At 41.9% G+C, this 19,778-nt stretch overlaps 1 protein-coding gene across 1 annotated transcript in view; it reads left to right on the top strand.

Moving 5' to 3' along the window:
- The first annotated feature begins 4,029 nt into the window (after positions 1–4,029).
- Positions 4,030–19,778, top strand: part of LOC110290239 (uncharacterized) — a 45,488-nt gene continuing 29,739 nt past the window's right edge. The window contains 2 exon segments of the mRNA XM_021156738.2: positions 4,030–4,098; positions 4,694–4,736. Coding sequence (XP_021012397.2) covers positions 4,030–4,098; positions 4,694–4,736 — 112 coding nt within the window.

Genomic DNA, 19,778 nt, shown 5'->3' with positions numbered 1-19,778 from the left:
AGGGTCAGCTAATGACAGGTAAGGATTTCACACCCTAGTCACAATTTGTGCTACTCCTTTGAGCCTTGTGAAAGCTTGCACCAGGGGGTTCTGCTCTAGCAGACCTTCCCATGAATAATGCGATACCACAAACCCCCTTTTTCCTAGGACTTGGTAAATTCTTGCATATGAGAGTAACTTGGCTGTTCTTAAGTATCTGTAGGGAATCTACATTTGTCAGAAGAATTCACCAACTTTCTTCTAATATGCAATGTAGTTTGCAATACCTGAATGTAATGGAGATTCTAGGTATACTTTTGCTAAGCCTGCCCTGAGACTTCTCTTATCCAGCCAGTAAAATACTGTAAGAAAGCATGTAAGACCCTCCACAATATTGCAGGGACAAATCTGGGGCATTCTAGCTATGGGAATGCCAAGGTCCCAGGAGGCTAAGTTTCCATGAAACTCTTTGCCTTGGGACTTCTTCCATGCTTTTAGGCCTGTCAAGCGAGTCACTACTGGAGTGGATGTAGCATCCATCCACAAATCCAGCCCCACCAAATATACTAGAAGGAAAACTTCAATCCAAGGAAGTTAACAACACCCAAATAAACACAGGAAATAATTGAACAGCAGAAAACCAAAAGAAGGAAAGCACACACAAAGGCATGCATAAGCACATACACAATCAAACACACACACACACACAACCAAGTCTCCAGGACATAAGGAACCACATTGCAAACAGTTACACAGGCATCATAGGGACTAGGGGCAGATTAACTGTTAATTTTAAACAAGGACCAGATGTGAGAACCCCAAAAACATGCTGGCCTCAGGAGATTCTCAGAATGGAAGAGATTTCCTACATGCTGCTTCTAGGGCAAGTCTAGTCTCAGGAAACCACAAAAAGCAGACCATAGGATAGACCCAACATACCCAGGGGCTGAGTAAATCACACACACACACACACACACACACACACACACACACACACACACACACACCGGCTTAGTATCTTAAAGGTTGCATGCATACTGGACTTCAGGACAGATCAAGTTCTCAGTGGTTTGCTCAGATACTGCATTTCCTTGGTAGGACCAATCTCCTTGGGGTTTGTGGCCATATACTGTCCTTAGGACAGGTCAAGTCGCCTCCAGGACCAACTACTAACTACTTTGTAAGCTCAGTAACCAGGAGGCCACACAAACAATGACTTCTATGAGTCCAGTGCCCCGAGGACCCAGCCCATTTTTATTACTAGGCAAGGTTGATAACCAAGGAGCCAGACACTGTTCCTCAAAGACAAAAGCAATGCCCAGGGTTGAGACTGCAGAGTGATACTTGAACAAGAGAGCACCTGGGAGTACACCAAATGGCACTCTCCAAGAAGAAACAATAGCCAGGTGTGGTCTCTCTTCCCCCACCTGCTTGAACCTGCTTGCTCAAGGGTGGAGTTTCCTGCTCATTCGTTCTGCCACGCCCACTGCTGGACTCTGTCAGCTTTGCTGCTTGGAGGCACACACGTGTTCGTCCTGCTACTGGACCCCGAGTTACTTGGTGGGAAATTGGGTTCCCTCCCCCTTCCTTTATAACTGAATGTTGGAATTAGTAAAGGGGGGCCTTGAACATGGAATTGTCTTGGCCTCATTCTTTCTCCCGCCCCGTCTAGTTTCCTCTCTTTTCAGCTCGAACTGCCATTCTCAGTTGAACCGTTTGCGTTGCAGACTGCGGGCGGGCCGCAACAGTTTGGCGCCCGCACAGGGACCTGAAAAATGGCAGAGGGATGCTAAGAGAAACGGCTGCTGTGTGGAGCTCCACAAGAAAGGAAAGGATCTTCGTATCGAGCAACGGACAGGTACACATGCTAGCGCAAGCTTAAAATTTCAGTTTTGTAAAGTGTTGCTGAGGATGCGGTAGGATACGAATTAAGTTTGAATCAGTGCTAACCCAACACTGGTTCTGCTTGGGTCAGCAGCGTGTTAATCGGAACTAGATACGGAAACAAGTGGTGTGCCGCAGCTTTTTAGAAAGCTGCTTAGGTGGAAGAAGGAAGGGTTTAAAGTCATGGATCAGGCGGTTGCTTTTAGTTTTCAGGAGTTGTTTCAGGCCAGAGGAGTAAGGCTTGAAGTACAATTAGTAAAAAAATTTTTAGATAAGATAGATAGCTGTTGCCCATGGTTCAAGGAAGAAGAAATGATAGATTGTGGAACCTGGGAGAAAGTTGGTGAGGCCTTGAAAATCGCTCAGACAGATAATTTTACCCTAGGCCTCTGGGCGCTTATAAATGATGCTATAAAAGATGCAACTTCTCCAGGGCTAAATTGCCCTCAGGCGGAGCTTGTGGTATCTCAGGAGGAGTGCCTATCAGAGAAGGCCTCCTCAGAAAAAGATCTTCTTAACTCAAAAATTGATAAATGTGGAAACTCTGATGATGAACTGAATTTTAACAAAAATCACTCAGATAGAGGAATTGCCCATTACCTTAATGAGAATTGGTCCTCTTGTGAATCTCCCGCTTCACCTATAGTCACCACTACAGGCTCAGTACCCTGTAGCCTACACACTGCCCCACCCCCCAAGACAGGTCTAGTATCCTGGACACCAACTACAAGATGACCTTAGGTCAGGCCTTGTGTCAAGGGGGCCACACAAGTGGTTCAATGATGTCAATAGAAGTATCCAGGATGTGAGAACTTCTTCCTTTTAGGGAAAGTTCCATACCCAATGCCATTGTCATGTGCAACAGCAACAGAGGCCATCTAGAGCATATAAAAGCTCTGATGGGAGAGAACAGGACCCCCACTTCTGTCTGCAGCCCCTCCCATGACCCATTGGGGACAGTTTTTCTGTTCAAATAAAATTTCAGTTTATTGTATCATATATTTCCCCCACATCAGTGGCCCACTTCTTTCTGCCTGCAACTTTTGATTTTTTTCCTGCCTGGAACTTATGTCTAAGACCTAAAATGATTTGTCCATCACATGAATACCATAGTTTCCCTAGATGAACATGCTTCATTCACCCATGACCCTCATAACACTGTCCTCTTTGCAAATCACCATTATATGCACAGCACTTAGACTGCACCCTCTTAACCAGAGTGCAGAGAGCAGCCCTTGAATAAAGTGTGATCCTTTACTTACATACCTCTAGAGGATATATACAACAGGGTCTCTGCCACTTGTTCCTGAGGAAGGCACATAAACCAAGAATGAGCCAGACCTGGAAGGAAGCACCCTGGTGTCAAAAATCCGAGCTCCTAGGAAGATCTTCAAGTCATCAAGTCCTTAAGGCACTCAAGGCAACAGGTGCATAAAAAACAAACAAACAAACAAACAAACAAACAAACAAGGTACAGAAAAAACTCCAGTCCCAGTGAATGCTTGTGTGTATGATAAGGGTTGGAATCCATGAAATTCCTGCTCAAGACACCCACATGTCTAGGCAGAGGAATTGTAGGAATAGGTCTAAAAATGCAGGATCTGTAAACCTGTCACCATAGCATTTAGGATCTAGAAAAAGATGGAGAATTACTAATGGCCAGTCTACGCTTCAGAATACCAGCCTGCTTCTCAGAAAGGAAAGGCCAAGAGATCCTGTCATTTATGTCAAGATGGGTAAAATGGGATGGTAACACCCTGAGCAAAGGAAGCCATTAACTGAAGGAGAATATTGGATAGAGGAACCTAACACAAGATGCTAAAATGATGTTGGCCTAAGGATGGAAATGAGGCAGTGTGTAGCGGCAAGAAGTCAGAGATGCACTGCAGGCAATGAGTGTGGTGGATTATTGTGAATAACCCAGGTTCTGGTCACTGGGGCTACTGGTATGATGACATGATGTGTCAAGAAATAGTGCTGGCATTTGGCACCCAAAGTGGACAATAAAATTTCTTTTGAAAAGAAAATAATTATCTTTGTACTGCAGATATGGAGATTTATTCCAGGTGGCTGTGTGGGACACTTTTGGTAACACTTTTGCAGGCACAGCAAGATGCCCAGTTTTCTGTGCACATCCTGGGTAGCTGATCTTCATCCAGATACACAATGCCTAAAATCAGCAAAACCACTCAGCTTTCAGACTCTGGGTTCCTTGAAAATGGTTCAGTTCTGCAGGTATTGGCTGGTGTCTCTGCTGTGTGTGGTACCAACATAAAGAGCCCCCAACATAATTGGCACTGTTCTGCATGTCTGGCCCTTGCAGGTGGCAGTCTCTCTTGAGTCTTCTTACTAGGGAAGAGGTTTCCCTGCTTCGGTTACAGAGGGCAGTAGTACCTGCTGACTCTCCTTGTCCCATATACACTGCAGTGGATGTGGCAGATGGAGGGAACTTAAGAAGCCCCTTATCCTGATTACATGGCTCCTGCTTGGATAGAGAGAAACTGTCTCCAGTGAGGAAGTTCTTCAAGCTGCCTCAGTGTTTTCCCACAACAGGGAGTCAGTATAAGTGAATGGTGCTTCTGGGATCAGAACAAGTTTTTCATTCCTTATTCTTCTCAGTCCACCCACTTGTGAGTCTGACTCTGCCCTTACCTCCTTGTCAATCAGCAGGAGTATCTTTCAGCAGGGAGATCTGAATAAAAAGGTTTTTTTTTTTTTTTTTTCTGTAAGAATTTTTAAAGTCCAGTTGTGCATCACCCCCACTAAATGACCACCCCTGCTGGATGGCCTGAACCAGGAAGTATCACCCGTGTGACTCTCTTCTACATAGGTGCCTGTGCTCAAAGAGGTGGTCCTTCTCCACGAGCCTGCCGGTAAGACTGGCTGCAAGCCCTGTTCCCTTTTGAATGAGGTTCCTGGTGTTTTCTGTGTTTTCCACAGCACTGGGCTTTGGAATGTTCATTGATTGGCTCCAGAAGCACCTGGCCTTTCCTAGCCTGCAATGGATATAACAATGAAGCAGCAACAGCAGCAGCAGCAGCAGCAACAGCAACAACAACAAAACAATAGTATGGGCAGCAGAGGAAGCCAGGACATGTGGATATCAGGTGCCAGCTTTGTGGTAAAACTGATCAATATAAAATATAAAATAGTTTGCACTACAGTTTTGGGGTCAAAAGATAGGGGAATCCAGTTCCTCTTTAACCCCATTTGAGGGTCTCTGGGTCTCTTCATTTGGAGGGAATGTGGAAAGTCACCAGGAGCCACCCAGAGGGAAGCCCACACTGTCAGATCAGAGGATCTCAGCATCTGGTTTCCCATCAGCATTTCCCTGCCCACAGTAATACTGGTTACCACACTTTCTCTGGACTCAAGGGGCAAGGACCTCAGCCCTCACTTCGGATCTCCTCATAAGACAATTAGTAGGTCAGCCTTGTCTTGAACATGGCTGGATGTCCTGGACCAACCCAGCAGGGAGCAAGCCCCATACTGACTTTCCATGTCTCCTATGAAGCAGTAGAGCAGAATGGCTCATGTTTCACATGAGGGTGCAGACAAGCTAAAACTGATTTGGAGGGAGACCTAGGCATTTCCAGAAGTGGGAGTCATATAACATATGAAATTACCTTGCTTGTAATGTTACTTCTCTGCATTTCAAGCAAACCTCACTAGGATCGACTGTGCATGAGGAGCATTAAATGAAGTGGCGTTATGTCTCTATCTCTGTCTCCTTCTGTCTCTGTCTCTTGGTCTCTCCTCTCTGCCTTTCTCTCTCTCTCTCTCTCTCTCTCTCTCTCTCTGTGTGTGTGTGTGTGTGTGTGTGTGTGTGCGCGTGCGAGTGTGTGTGTGTTTCCAAGCAGATATCTAAAACCAAACATGACTCAAGTGTGAATTCAAAATGAACAGAGACTAGTGCTGGTAGATTTGTGAGGACTTCAGAATCTCTCTCATTTGTGACTGTGCATCCTGTCGGATGCTATGGGGTCCTGCAGAAGAACTGTCCAAATGAGTTGTTGATGTCATCTCTGTATTCACTTCTGGACTAGATGTACCCTTACTACTTCTCAGTCTTCTGTTGCTGCCTCTAACCTGGTCAGCTACATATCTCTTGGATATATGCAGTAGGTCAGGTCCTCTGCTTTTCTCTTCTGCTAGCAGGGCCACTATCCCATCATCTCATAGGTACACCTGGAGTCAGGCATCTTGGACTGACATTCTGACTGTGCACAGAAGGTTCTCTCAAGCCTGTTGTTTCTTCTCAGTTTCCTTGGAAACCACCAGCACTGCATGATTGTTTTCCATGGGCTGTGAGTCCTACACAGAGCAGTGAACTGGTCCAGGGATATCCTGGACTGCAGACCAGAACAGAATGGACTTTCCTACAGGGCACAGACAGAAGGACGATTAGTTGAATATGTGTTTGAACATCACCCAGGCTACAGAGCAAGTTCCAGGATGGCCAGTGCCACACAGAGAAAGTTAGTTTTAAAAAAGCAAGAAAACTGAAGGAAAGTAAGACAGAAAGCTAGAGAGAGAGAGAGAGAGAGAGAGAGAGAGAGAGAGAGAGAGAGAGAGAGAGAGAAAGGGAAAAGAGAGAGTGGGGAGGAAATATGCGAGGAAGAAACAAAGATGGGTAGAAGTTAGGGCAAGAAGAAAAATGATTTAATCAAGAAGACAAAATAGAAAAACAAAGCCCCCAAATGAATAAAGTCACACAAACAGAAATCTAGACCTCTGAGCTTGCGCAAAGAAAACAGCAGGAAAGAATTCACTATCTGGAAGTGTACCTGATGGACAATGCCGAAGTCCAAACAACCATCAAAGTCCAAATCCAATCCAAACACCAAGTCTTACAGATCACCACCAAACAGCTCTCTGTACAGGACACAAACAAGCCCCAAGAGTTCATTATATGGACAGCTGTAGGTCATTCCGCACAATGGCTGCCTGTGAGATCAGAGTATTAGTGACTGCTCAGAGCTGGCACAACCCAAAGTGGCTTTTCCCCACTTCTTAGCCCCATTGGGATTCTCTTTATCTGTTACAGTTCATTTCTCTGAGACAAATGCCCTGACAGGAGGTGCTTTGAGGGAGGAAGAGCTTTATTTAGGCTCACGCTATGAGGGCATTGCTAGGAGTGTTAGGGCTCCTCTTCTTGGGGTTTTAAATTCCTGCTAAAAAGAATTTAGGAACAGATTTAAAAGAAGCTCCGGCATAACTTTCTTCAAGTGTGAGGGACAGACAGAAAAACAGTTTCCAACAAGTTTGAAGAGGGTGGGAGAAAGCCTTCTGCAGTGGAGTCCAGCAAGTAAGCCATGTGGTGGGACTAGGTCTAGAGGCTTCAGAGCATGTGACAGGAATTTCAGGGTGTGCAGGAATATAGGAATACTTCACAGAGAAGGGGCTGGTACTTACTGCAAAGAAATAGAATGAGATAGGACTGAAAAATCTAGGCAGGCCTTGTACTCATTAGGGAAAGCTGAAAGTGACAGTCTTTAGCAGGGACTTTTAGAAGCATTAGGGATATAATTACTCCTCCCATTTTAGTTGAGACAGCTTTCATTTGTGATGATCTCATGGCCAAGCCCAGAATTTCTACACTTACAGACTGCATTTACTTTTAGTAAAAAGATTCGAGAATAATATGTAAATTTTTGAGGCCTTTTAAGTGATAAAACATAAGCAGGGTCAGATATTCTGCATTGTGATGAAGAGGAAGTGCCAAAATGTTGAAAGACAGAATCCCCTGGGATATACTTAGGTCACTGTGTGCTCTTGCGTTAATGTTAACTCCTTTCTTATCGTGCTGTCTCTATTTGAATGCCTGCTGTGGCTCTGGAATTGAATATGGCTTCCTTTGCAGTTGTGAAACTAGGTTTTCTGGAAATGTCAAATCTGTTTTGAAGGTTTTAAGTACTGAGTGACTGATTGGAACTTGATGATTCTGAGAAGTGGAGTTTTATTGTTGAAGCAAATACTGTCTTTGGCCATCATGAGTCATTTCCATCTATTAGTCTAGTCTTTATGTATCCACGCATCCTTGTGGCCTTTAGGCCAAACATTTACAGTGTTTGGAGGAAGCCACAAACTCCCTCTAACCCTAAGCCCTGTTGGCTGTAAGACAGCAAATAAAATCTATAGTAGAGTCTCTCTACTATATCTGATACTTGCATTGACTCTGAAATATTTTTTTCTGTGACCATGAATGTTATATACTAATGGGGGAACCTTAGCTTTTTGGAGAAGGCTGAATCTACATTCACTGGCATGGTCACTCACGTTTAGCTTCAAATAACCTGTTTCTTCCTATCTGTGGTGAAAGATCTGTATTTTAACTTAACGACATGAACCACTAGATGTCAGGCTTGTCCTGAAAATTGCTCTGTTGCCACTTTTAAATGAAATTTACAGCAGGCCGCTCAGATCTTTTTTTTTTTTTTTTTTTTTAAATTTTTAATATTTTTATTACATATTTTCCTCAATTACATTTCCAATGCTATCCCAAAAGTCCCCCATAGCGCCCCCCACTTCCCTACCCACCCATTCCCATTCTTTTGGCCCTGGCATTCCCCTATATTGGGGCATATAAAGTTTGCAAGTCCAATGGGCCTCTCTTTCCATTGATGGCCGACTAGGCCATCTTTCGATACATATGCAGCTAGAGACAAGAGCTCCGGGGTTCTGGTTAGTACATCATGTTGTTCCAACAATAGGGTTGCAGATCCCTTTAGCTCCTTGGGTACTTTCTCTAGCTTCTCCATTGGGAGCCCTGTGATACATCCAATAGCTGACTGTGAACATCCACTCCTGTGTTTGCTAGGCCCCGGCATCGTCTCACAAGAGACAGCTAAATTTGGGTCCTTTAAGCAAAATCTTGCTAGTGTATGCAATGGTGTCAGCGTTTAGAAGCTGATTATGGGATGGATCCCTGGATACGGCAGTCTCTAAATGGTCCATCCTTTCATCACAGCTACGAACTTTGTCTCTGTAACTCCTTCCCTGGGTGTTTTGTTCCCAATTCTAAGAAGGGGCACAGTGTCCACACTTTGGTCTTCATTCTTCTTGAGTTTCATGCGTTTAGCAAATTGTATCTTATATCTTGGGTATCCTAAGTTTTGGGCTAATATCCACTTATCAGTGAATACATATTGTGTGAGTTCTTTTGTGATTGTGTTACTTCACTCAAGATGATGCCCTCCAGGTCCATCCATTTAGCTAGGAATTTCATAAATTCATTCTTTTTAATAGCTGAGTAGTACTCCATTGTGTAAATGTACCATAATTTCTGTATCCATTCCTCTGTTGAGGGACATCTGGGTTCTTTCCAGCTTCTGGCTATTATAAATAGGGCTGCTATGAACATAGTGGAGCATGTGTCCTTTTTACCGGTTGGGACATCTTCTGGATATATGCCCAGGAGAGGTATTGCTGGATCCTCCGGTAGTACTATGTCCAATTTTCTGAGGAACCGCCAGACTGATTTCCAGAGTGGTTGTACAAGCTTGCAATCCCACCAACAATGGAGGAGTGTTCCTCTTTCTCCACATCCTCGCCAGCATCTGCTGTCACCTGAATTTTTGATCTTAGCCATTCTGACTGGTGTGAGGTGGAATCTCAGGGTTGTTTTGATTTGCATTTCCCTGTTGATTAAGGATGTTGAACATTTTTTCAGGTGCTTCCCTGCCATTCGGTATTCCTCAGGTGAGAATTCTTTGTTCAGTTCTGAGCCCCATTTTTTAATGGGGTTATTTGACTTTCTGGAGTCCACCTTCTTGAGTTCTTTATATATATTGGATATTAGTCCCTTATCTGATTTAGGATAGGTGAAGATCCTTTCCCAATCTGTTCGTGGTTTTTTTGTCTTATTGATGGTGTCTTTAGCCTTGCAGAAGCTTTGCAGTTTCATGAGGTCCCACTTGTCAATTCTTGATCTTACAGCACAAGCCATTACTGTTCTATCCAGGAATTTTTCCCCTGTGCCCATATCTTCAAGGCTTTTCCCCACTTTCTCCTCTATAAGTTTCAGTGTCTCTGGTTTTATGTGAAGTTCCTTGATCCACTTAGACTTGACCTTAGTACAAGGAGATAGGAATGGATCGATTCGCATTCTTCTACATGTTAACAACCAGTTGTGCCAGCACCATTTGTTGAAAATGCTGTCTTTCTTCCACTGGATGTTTTTAGCTCCCTTGTCGAAGATCAAGTGACCGTAGGTGTGTGGGTTCATTTCTGGGTCTTCAATTCTATTCCATTGGTCTATTTGTCTGTCACTATACCAGTACCATGCAGTTTTTATCACAATTGCTCTGTAGTAGAGCTTTAGGTCTGGCATGGTGATTCCACCAGAGGTTCTTTTATCCTTGAGAAGAGTTTTTGCTATCCTAGGTTTTTTGTTATTCCAGATGAATTTGCAGATTGCACTTTCTAATTCGTTGAAGAATTGATTTGGAATTTTGATGGGGATTGCATTGAATCTGTAGATTGCTTTTGGCAAGATAGCCATTTTTACAATGTTGATCCTGCCAATCCATGAGCATGGGAGATCTTTCCATCTTCTGAGATCTTCTATAATTTCTTTCTTAGGAGACTTGAAGTTTTTATTATACAGATCTTTCACTTCCTTAGTTAGAGTCATGCCAAGATATTTTACATTATTTGTGACTATTGAGAAGGGTGTTGTTTCCCTAATTTCTTTCTCAGCCTGTTTATTCTTTGTGTAGAGAAAGGCCATTGATTTGTTTGAGTTAATTTTATATCCAGCTACTTCACCGAAGCTGTTTATCAGGCTTAGGAGTTCTCTGGTGGAATTTTTAGGGTCACTTATATATACTATCATATCATCTGCAAAAAGTGATATTTTGACTTCATCTTTTCCAATTTGTATCCCTTTGATCTCCTTTTGTTGTCGAATTGCTCTGGCTAGGACTTCAAGTACAATGTTGAATAGGTATGGAGAAAGTGGGCAGCCTTGTCTAGTCCCTGATTTTAGAGGGATTGCTTCAAGCTTCTCACCATTTACTTTGATGTTGGCTACTGGTTTGCTGTAGATTGCTTTTATCATGTTTAGGTATGGGCCTTGAATTCCTGATCTTTCCAAGACTTTTATCATGAATGGGTGTTGGATCTTGTCAAATGCTTTTTCCGCATCTAACGAGATGACCATGTGGTTTTTGTCTTTGAGTTTGTTTATATACTGGATTACGTTGATGGATTTCCATATATTGAACCATCCCTGCATCCCTGGGATGAAACCTACTTGGTCAGGATGGATGATTGTTTTGATGTGTTCTTGGATTCGGTTAGCAAGAACTTTATTGAGGATTTTTGCATCAATATTCATAAGGGATATTGGTCTGAAGTTTTCTATCTTTGTTGGGTCTTTTTGTGGTTTAGGTATCAGAGTAATTGTGGCTTCATAGAATGAGTTGGGTAGAGTACCTTCTGTTTCTATTTTGTGGAATAGTTTGTGAAGAACTGGGATTAGATCTTCTTTGAAGGTCTGATAGAACTCTGCACTAAACCCATCTGGTCCTGGGCTTTTTTTGGTTGGGAGACTATTAATGACTGCTTCTATTTCTTTGGGGGATATAGGGCTGTTTAGATCATTAACCTGATCTTGATTCAACTTTGGTACCTGGTATCTGTCTAGGAACTTCTCCATTTCATCCAGGTTCTCCAGTTTTGTTGAGTATAGCCTTTGGTAGAAGGATCTGATGGTGTTTTGGATGTCTTCAGGATCTGTTGTTATGTCTCCTTTTTCATTTCTGATTTTGTTAATTAGGATGCTTTCCCTGTGCCCTCTAGTGAGTCTGGCTAAGGGTTTATCTATCTTGTTGATTTTCTCAAAGAACCAGCTCCTTGATTGGTTGATTCTTTGAATAGTTCTTCTTGTTTCCACTTGGTTGATTTCGCCCCTGAGTTTGATTATTTCCTGCCGTCTACTCCTCTTGGGTGAATTTGCTTCCTTTTGTTATAGTGCTTTTAGGTGTGTTGTCAAGCTGCTAATGTGTGCTCTCTCTAGTTTCCTTTTGGAGGCACTCAGAGCTATGAGTTTTCCTCTTAGAAATGCTTTCATTGTGTCCCATAAGTTTGGGTATGTTGTGGCTTTATTTTCATTGAATTCTAAAAAGTCCTTAATTTCTTTCTTTATTCCTTCCTTGACCAAGGTATCATTGAGAAGAGTGTTGTTCAGTTTCCACGTGAAGGTTGGCTTTCTATTATTTATTTTGTTATTGAAGATCAGCCTTAGTCCATGGTGATCTGATAGGATGCATGGGACAATTTCAATATTTTTGTATCTGTTGAGGCCTTTTTTGTGACCAATTATGTGGTCAATTTTGGAGAAGGTACCATGAGGTGCTGAGAAGAAGGTATATCCTTTTGTTTTAGGATAGAATGTTCTGTAGATATCTGCCAGATCCATTTGATTCATAATTTCTCTTAGTTTCTCTGTGTCCCTGTTTAGTTTCTGTTTCCATGATCTGTCCATTGGTGAAAGTGGTGTGTTGAAGTCTCCCACTATTATTGTATGAGGTGCAATGTGTGCTTTGAGATTTACTAAAGTTTCTTTAATGAATGTGGCTGCCTTTGTATTTGGAGCATAGATATTCAGGATTGATAGTTCCTCTTGGAGGATTTTACCTTTGATGAATATGAAGTGTCCCTCCCTGTCTTTTTTAATGACTTTGGGTTGGAAGTCAATCTTATCAGATATTAGAATGGCTACTCCAGCTTGTTTCTTCATACCATTTGCTTGGAAAATTGTTTTCCAGCCGTTCATTCTGAGGTAGTGTCTATCTTTTTCTCTGAGATGAGTTTCCTGTAAGCAGCAAAATGTTGGGTCTTGTTTGTGTAGCCAGTTTGTTAGTCTATGTCTTTTTATCGGGGAGTTGAGTCCATTGATATTAAGAGATATTAAGGAAAAGTAATTGTTGTTTCCTGTTATTTTTGTTGTTAAAGTTGGCATTCTGTTCATGTGGCTGTCTTCTTTTAGGTTTGTTGAGGGATTACCTTCTTGTTGTTTCTAGGGCGTGGTTCCTGTCCTTGTATTTTTTTCTGTTATTATCCTTTGAAGGGCTGGATTCGTGGAGAGATAATGTGTGAATTTGGTTTTGTCGTGGAATACTTTGGTTTCTCCATCTATGTTAATTGAGAGTTTGGCTGGGTATAGTAGCCTGGGCTGGAATTTGTGTTCTTTTAGTGTCTGTATAACATCCGTCCAGGATCTTCTGGCTTTCATAGTCTCTGGTGAAAAATCTGGTGTAATTCTGATAGGCTTGCCTTTATATGTTACTTGGCCTTTTTCTCTTACTGCTTTTAGTATTCTATCTTTATTTAGAGCATTTGTTGTTCTGATTATTATGTGTCGGGAGGTATTTCTTTTCTGGTCCAGTCTATTTGGAGTTCTGTAGGCTTCTTGTATGTTCATGGGCATCTCTTTCTTTAGATTTGGGAAGTTTTCTTCTATAATTTTGTTGAAGATGTTTGCTGGTCCTTTGAGTTGAAAATCTTCATTCTCATCCACTCCTATTATCCGTAGGTTTGGTCTTCTCATTGTGTCCTGTATTTCTTGGATGTTTTGAGTTAGGATCTTTTTGCATTTTACATTTTCCTTGATTGTTGTGCCGATGTTCTCTATGGAATCTTCTGCACCTGAGATTCTCTCTTCCATCTCTTGTATTCTGTTGCTGATGCTGGTATCTATGGTTCCAGATTTCTTTCCTAGGGTTTCTATCTCCAGTGTTGCCTCATTTTGGGCTTTCTTTATTGTGTCTACTTCCTTTTTTAGGTCTAGTATGGTTTTGTTCATTTCCATCATCTGTTTGGATGTGTTTTCCTGTTTTTCATTAAGGACTTCTACCTGTTTGATTATGTTATCCTGTTTTTCTTTAAGGATTTGTAACTCTTTAGCAGTGTTCTCCTGCAATTCTTTAAGGGATTTTTGTGCTTCCTCTTTACTGTCTTCTACCTGTTTACCAGTGTTCCTTTGTATTTCTTTAAGTGTGTTATTAAAGTCCTTCTTGAAGTCCTCTACCATCATCAGGAGATATGCTTTTAGATCCGTGTCTAGCTTTTCCGGTGTGTTGGGGTGCCCTGGACTGGGCGAAGTGGGGGTGCTGGGTTCTGATGATGGTGAGTGGTCTTGGTTTCTGTTAGTAAGATTATTACGTTTACCTTTCGCCATCTGGTAATCTTTGGGGTTAGTTGTTGTCGATGTCACTGTTTAAAGATTGGAGCAGAAGCTGTGTTCCACTCACCAGCAGTCTCAAAATCCTGTGGCGGGGGTCGTGGGTAGCTGGCGGTAGCCGGAAGAGGCCTGTGGTCCTACTCAGGCCGGTTTTCTGCTTCCCTAACTAATGCAGTCTCAGTTCCCGCGCGCAATTGGATTGGAGCAGAAGCTGTGTTCCACTCACCAGAAGTCTTAAGATCCTGTGGCTGGTGTTGTGGGTAGCTGGCGAGTGTCAGCCAACCCTGTGCTCTAGCTACCCAGGTGCTTTTCTGACCGGAAGAGGCTTGTGGCCCTATGTAGGCCGGATTTCTGCCTCCCCAACCAAAGCAGTCTCAGGTCCCGCGTGATTGAACTGGAGCAGAAGCTGTGTTCCACTCACCAGCAGTCTCAAAATCCTGTGGCGGGGGTCGTGGGTAGCTGGCGGGTGTCAGCCGACCCTGTGCTCTAGCTACGCCAGTGCTGGTCCGGCCGGATGAGGCCTGTGGCCCTACTCAGGCCGGTTTCTGCTTCCCTAACTAATGCAGTCTCAGGTCCCGCGCGCGCAATTGGATTGGAGCAGAAGCTGTGTTCCACTCACCAGAAGTCTTAAGATCCTGTGGCGGGTGTTGTGGGTAGCTGGCGAGTGTCAGCCGACCCTGCGCCCTAGCTACCCCGGTGCTTTTCTCGCCGCTCAGATCTTAAAGAGAATCAGAAAGCACATAGATGAGCAAACATCCTGAGTTCTTTCTAAGAAAAATAAAAGAGAAGAAAAAGCCGCTAGTTGTATGTTATATGATACTGTGGAGATTTGAGCAAAGACTAATTCCCCACAAAGAGGGAGCAGAGAGCAGATCTGTATTAGTGTGTGTGTGTGTGTGTGTGTGTGTGTGTGTGTGTGTGTGTGTGGAGAGAGAGAGAGAGAGAGAGAGAGAGAGAGAGAGAGAGACTTATATGTTGCAGTCTGACTAACACAACAATGACCAGCTATGAATGGAAAGTCTAAAAATCTAGTCGTTGCTCAGTCCCACAAGGCTGGATGTTTCCGCTGGTCTTCTGTATAAAGTGCAATCCTGAAAAAGTGGGCTCCAGCAGATGTGCTGTCAAATAAGTGCAAGCAGAGGAAGAATGAACAAATCTTCCTTCTGCTATTCTCATGTAGGCCCCCAGCAGGAGATGGAGCTCAGATTAAGACTGTGTCTAAGGATTCGGATTAAGGATTTGTGTTGCCCCTGAACTTGTTGCATCCTGCCTCAATATCTAGACCAAAAGTTTGTGGCTTCTAGCTTCAAGATCTGGGTCAGAGGTGTGCCCTCCATTTCTAGACTGTAGTTCATTCCAGACAATTCCTTATAAAGATATTCCTTATAAAGTGGGTTTTTTTTTCTTTCGAGAACGCTCTATTCCAAGGCCCATTTTTGAACGGGTCCTTTAATTTTTTTCCACTTTGGCTTGTTGAGGTACATATATGTTAGATGCATAGCTAGGAGCGCTTCTCTTCCATTTGGTGGACTTCCTGGTCATTCTGTTGATTGTTTCTTCAGCTCTGCAGAAGCTTCTTAGTTTCATGAATTCCTCGTTGTCAACTTCGGCCTTAATTCTTGGGCAAATAGTGTCTGAGTTCTAGCTTCCAGGGTATCAGAATTCGCATGCAAACTTCCAAAGTAGGGAGAAAAACAACAGTCCCTATCCTTTTATGACATCTATGAAGCATGACAGCCACCAACATAGCATTGTAATCATCACAGTGAAGTAGTAGTGCACATACATTGGCTGTAATTCACAGCTCTCTAATTGGAATTAAGACACCCTCAACAAGAGGAAGACCTTTCCTAGTATTGGAAACCCAGTAAACTACTCAATGTTAGTTGAATTGATTAATGAGGGGGAATCTAACCCCTTAATTTACTAACTCAGCATAACCTGTAGCAACAATCTATGAACATCTGTCCTTTTACTCACAGATAAGTGGAGTCATCCCCTCACCAGGGAAAGTTCTCTTTGCGACAGATAGAGATCACTAAAGCAACTAAGCACCAATAAAAGTTCAAAGTCATGGAGCACAATCCTCGTTGCTACAGCTACAAAGTCCTCCTGCTCCCAAGGGTTGGCAAAGAAAAGCCTTATAGATTGTAAGGGTTACAGGATTGAGGAGGTTGCTCTGTGCTGAGAATTTGGTGTCTGGGAGTGTCCCTTTAACTCTCATTGTTCTCCACTGATTATCACTGTCATCTGCATAATTACCACATTGCTCCATGTTATCTGGTATCTTCAAGAGGTTCTGCACATACATTCAATAATAAAGTTTAGGATCCAATTGGAGATAATCTTGCTGCACACAGTCTGGATGATCTCTGGTTAGACTTGGTGTGACTAATACAACAATCAGTTTAGGTGAATCTGCAAGTAGATTCAGAAAACCCGGAAAACTCAGTCAGTAACCCCAGTGCTGTAAAGAGATCAAGTTGTAGAAAAATAAACTACTGTGATAATTTTCTGTACAGTGCATCCTTTATTCCACAGTTTATATTCAAACCAGGCCTGTGTCCAGAAAACTTAGGACACTTCATTCTTAGGCCAGAAATGAAGAGACAGCAAAGAATAAACAGACACAGAGAGGGAGCGTTTACTGAGAGCTACCCATCTACAAATAAGAAAGAAACTAACCTGACATGCCTACTAGATCTTCTTCCCCTGCCCTTGAAGAGCATCCTCGGGAGGGTTCTAAGCTCCTATTTTTACTTTCACAGTTACTGTGGTACAATGAATAAGAATGACCACTATAGACTCATTTGATTTAATGCTTAGTCCATAAGGAGTGGCACTACTATGAGGTGTGGTCTTGTTGGAAGAATCATGTCATTGTGGTGCCAGGCTTTGCAATCTTTTATGCTTAAGATAAGCCTAGGAAAGGGGATAACATTTGAAATGTAAATAAAGAAAATATCTAATAAAAAAACATTAAAAAAAAGAGTTGCCTTGGTCATAGTTTCTGTTCATAGCAGTAAAACCCTGACTAAGACACTACTATATATTTCCTTTATGTGATCATTTTTTTCATTTTTCTTTTTAATTTAATTTAATTTTTAATTCATTTTTTACACTCCATATTCCATTCCCTGCCCCCCCCCATCCACCTTCTGACTGCTCCACATCCCACACCTCCTCCCCTATGTGATCTTTAGAGCATAACTTTAATCCGAACATTTGGGAAGCAGAAGGATTTCTGAGTTCAAGGCCACTTGATATTTAGACATATTTTTTAAGACAACATGGGCTATCCAGAAAAGCCTTGTCTTGAAAACAATACAAAAGAAACAAAACAGAAGAACAAAACAAAGCAAAACTAACTAACTAACTAACTAAATAAATAAATAAAAATAAATAAATTCAAGGAAGCATAAGGTGGGGAAACTGGCTTAGCAGTGAAATTCAATTTGTTTTACTGTATCTTAGTTTATTTAGGGGTAGTCTGTAATGGTAGTGAAGGCATGTCAGCATGACAAGGAAACTATCTGATCAGTTTCAACCACAAGAAAGTAGACACAAACTGCTGGGAATGTGGTAAGGCTATAGACACTGAAATCCCATCTCCAGTGAAATCCCATCCCCCACTAAGACTCCTCCTAGTAGTAGACCTTCTGTAAGCATCTCTAAGAAAGCAACCAATAAGATGCATGCATTTAAATATATCATTATATCTGGGAGATTGTTTTTTTTTAGTCAACTACATTGTGACCCACCACACTATAACTTATGATCAATGGTTTTAGTCTAACCTCAAAGATCCCCACCCGGCTCCTTTCTTCTTTCTTATCTCTTGATGACTGGTTCAACTTAGCTCTTCAGATTCAAATTCCTCTCCAAGCTGAGTGATTCAATCTGGTTTCTCTTCTCCTGAATTACTCTGGATATAGAATCAACTTAAACAAAACAAATCAGTATCCTTCCTCTACATAAAGAATAAAATAGTCTGAGAAAGAAAACAAGGAAACAACATACCTCACAGTAGTCACCAATAATATAAAATATCTTGGTGTAACTCTAGCTAAGAAGGTGAAAATCTGTATGATAAGGACTTCAAGTCTCTCAACAAAGAAATCAAAAACGACCTCAGAAAATGAAAAGATCTCCCATGCTCATGGATTGATGGGATTAACATAGTAGAAATAGACATCCTACCAAGAGTAACCTATAGATTCAATTCAATCCCCATCAAAATTCCAACACAATTCTTCATAGACATGGAAAGAGCAATTCTCAACTTCATATGGAAAAACAAAAACAAACAAACAAAAAAACCGGGATAGCCAAATCAATTCTCAACAATAAAAGAACTTCTGGAGGAATCACCGTCTGTGACCTCAAGCTGTACTACAGGGCAATAGTAATAAAAACTGCATGGTCAATCAATGGAAGAGAATTGAAGACCCAGAAAAAAACCCCCACACACCTATGGACACTTGATCTTTGACAAAGAAGCCAAAACCACACAGTGGAAAGAAGAAAGGATCTTCAACAAATGGTGTTGGTCTAACTGGCATTCTGCATTCAGAATAATGCAAATTGATCCATCCATATTTATCTCCTTATGCAAAGGTCAAGTCCAAGTGGATCAAGGACCTCAACATAAAATCAGATACATAGAATCTAATAGAAGAGAAAGTGGGAAATAGCCTCAAATTCATTGGCACAGTAGAAAATTTCCTGAACAGAACAAATGACTCAGGATCTAAGATCAACAATTGACAAATGTGACCTTATGAAACTAAAAAGTTTCTGTAAGGCAAAGGACACTGTTATTAGGTTAATATGGCAACTTACAGATTCAAGAAAGATCTTCACTAACCCAACATCTGGTAGAGGACTAATATACAAAATATACAAATAACTCAAGAAGTTAACCTCCAAAAAACCAAATAACCCACTTAAACTATGGGGTACAGAGTTAAACAGGGAATTCACAACAGAGTTATCTCAAATGTCCAAGAAGCACTGAAAGAAACATTCAAAGTCTTTAGTCATCAGGGAAATGAAAATCAAAACGACCATGAAATTGCACCTTACACTAATCAGAATGGCTAAGATCAAGAAACATGCTGGTGAAGATGTGGAGAAAGAGAAACACCCCACCAGTGCTGGTGGGATTGCAAACAGGTACCACCACCCTGGATAATGATCTGGTGGTTTCTCAGAAAATTGAAAATAGTTCTACCTAAAGAACAATCTATACTACTTCTGGTAATATACTCAAAAGTTGCTCTACCTTACCACAAGGACATGTGCTCCACTATGTTTATAGCAGCCTTGTTTGTAATAGGCAGAAGCCGAAAACAACCCAGATGTCCCTCAACTGAAGAATGGATACAGAAAATGTGGTTCATTTACACAATAGAATACTATTCAGTTATTAATAGTGAAGACATCATAAATTTTACAGCCAAATGGCTGTAACTAGAAAATATCATCCTGAGTGAGGTAACCTAGACCCAAAACGACATCATATGTCCTCAATGATAACTGGATATTAGCTGAAAAGTTCAGAATACCTGTGATGCAACTCACAGACTGTATGAAGCTTAACAAGAATGAAGGCACAAGTGTAGATATTTCAAACCCACTTAGAAGCTGGAATAAAATAACCATGGGAGGCCGAGACAGGGAGGGACCTGGATGGGAGAGGGGAGGGGCAAGGAGGGAGGGAAAAGGT

The sequence above is a fragment of the Mus caroli genome, unplaced genomic scaffold (genome assembly GCF_978045245.1).
Source record: "Mus caroli unplaced genomic scaffold, Mus_caroli_1 scaffold_2, whole genome shotgun sequence".
In the NCBI taxonomy this organism is placed as follows: Eukaryota; Metazoa; Chordata; class Mammalia; order Rodentia; family Muridae; genus Mus; species Mus caroli.
This window is presented reverse-complemented; position numbering and strand designations above follow the sequence as displayed.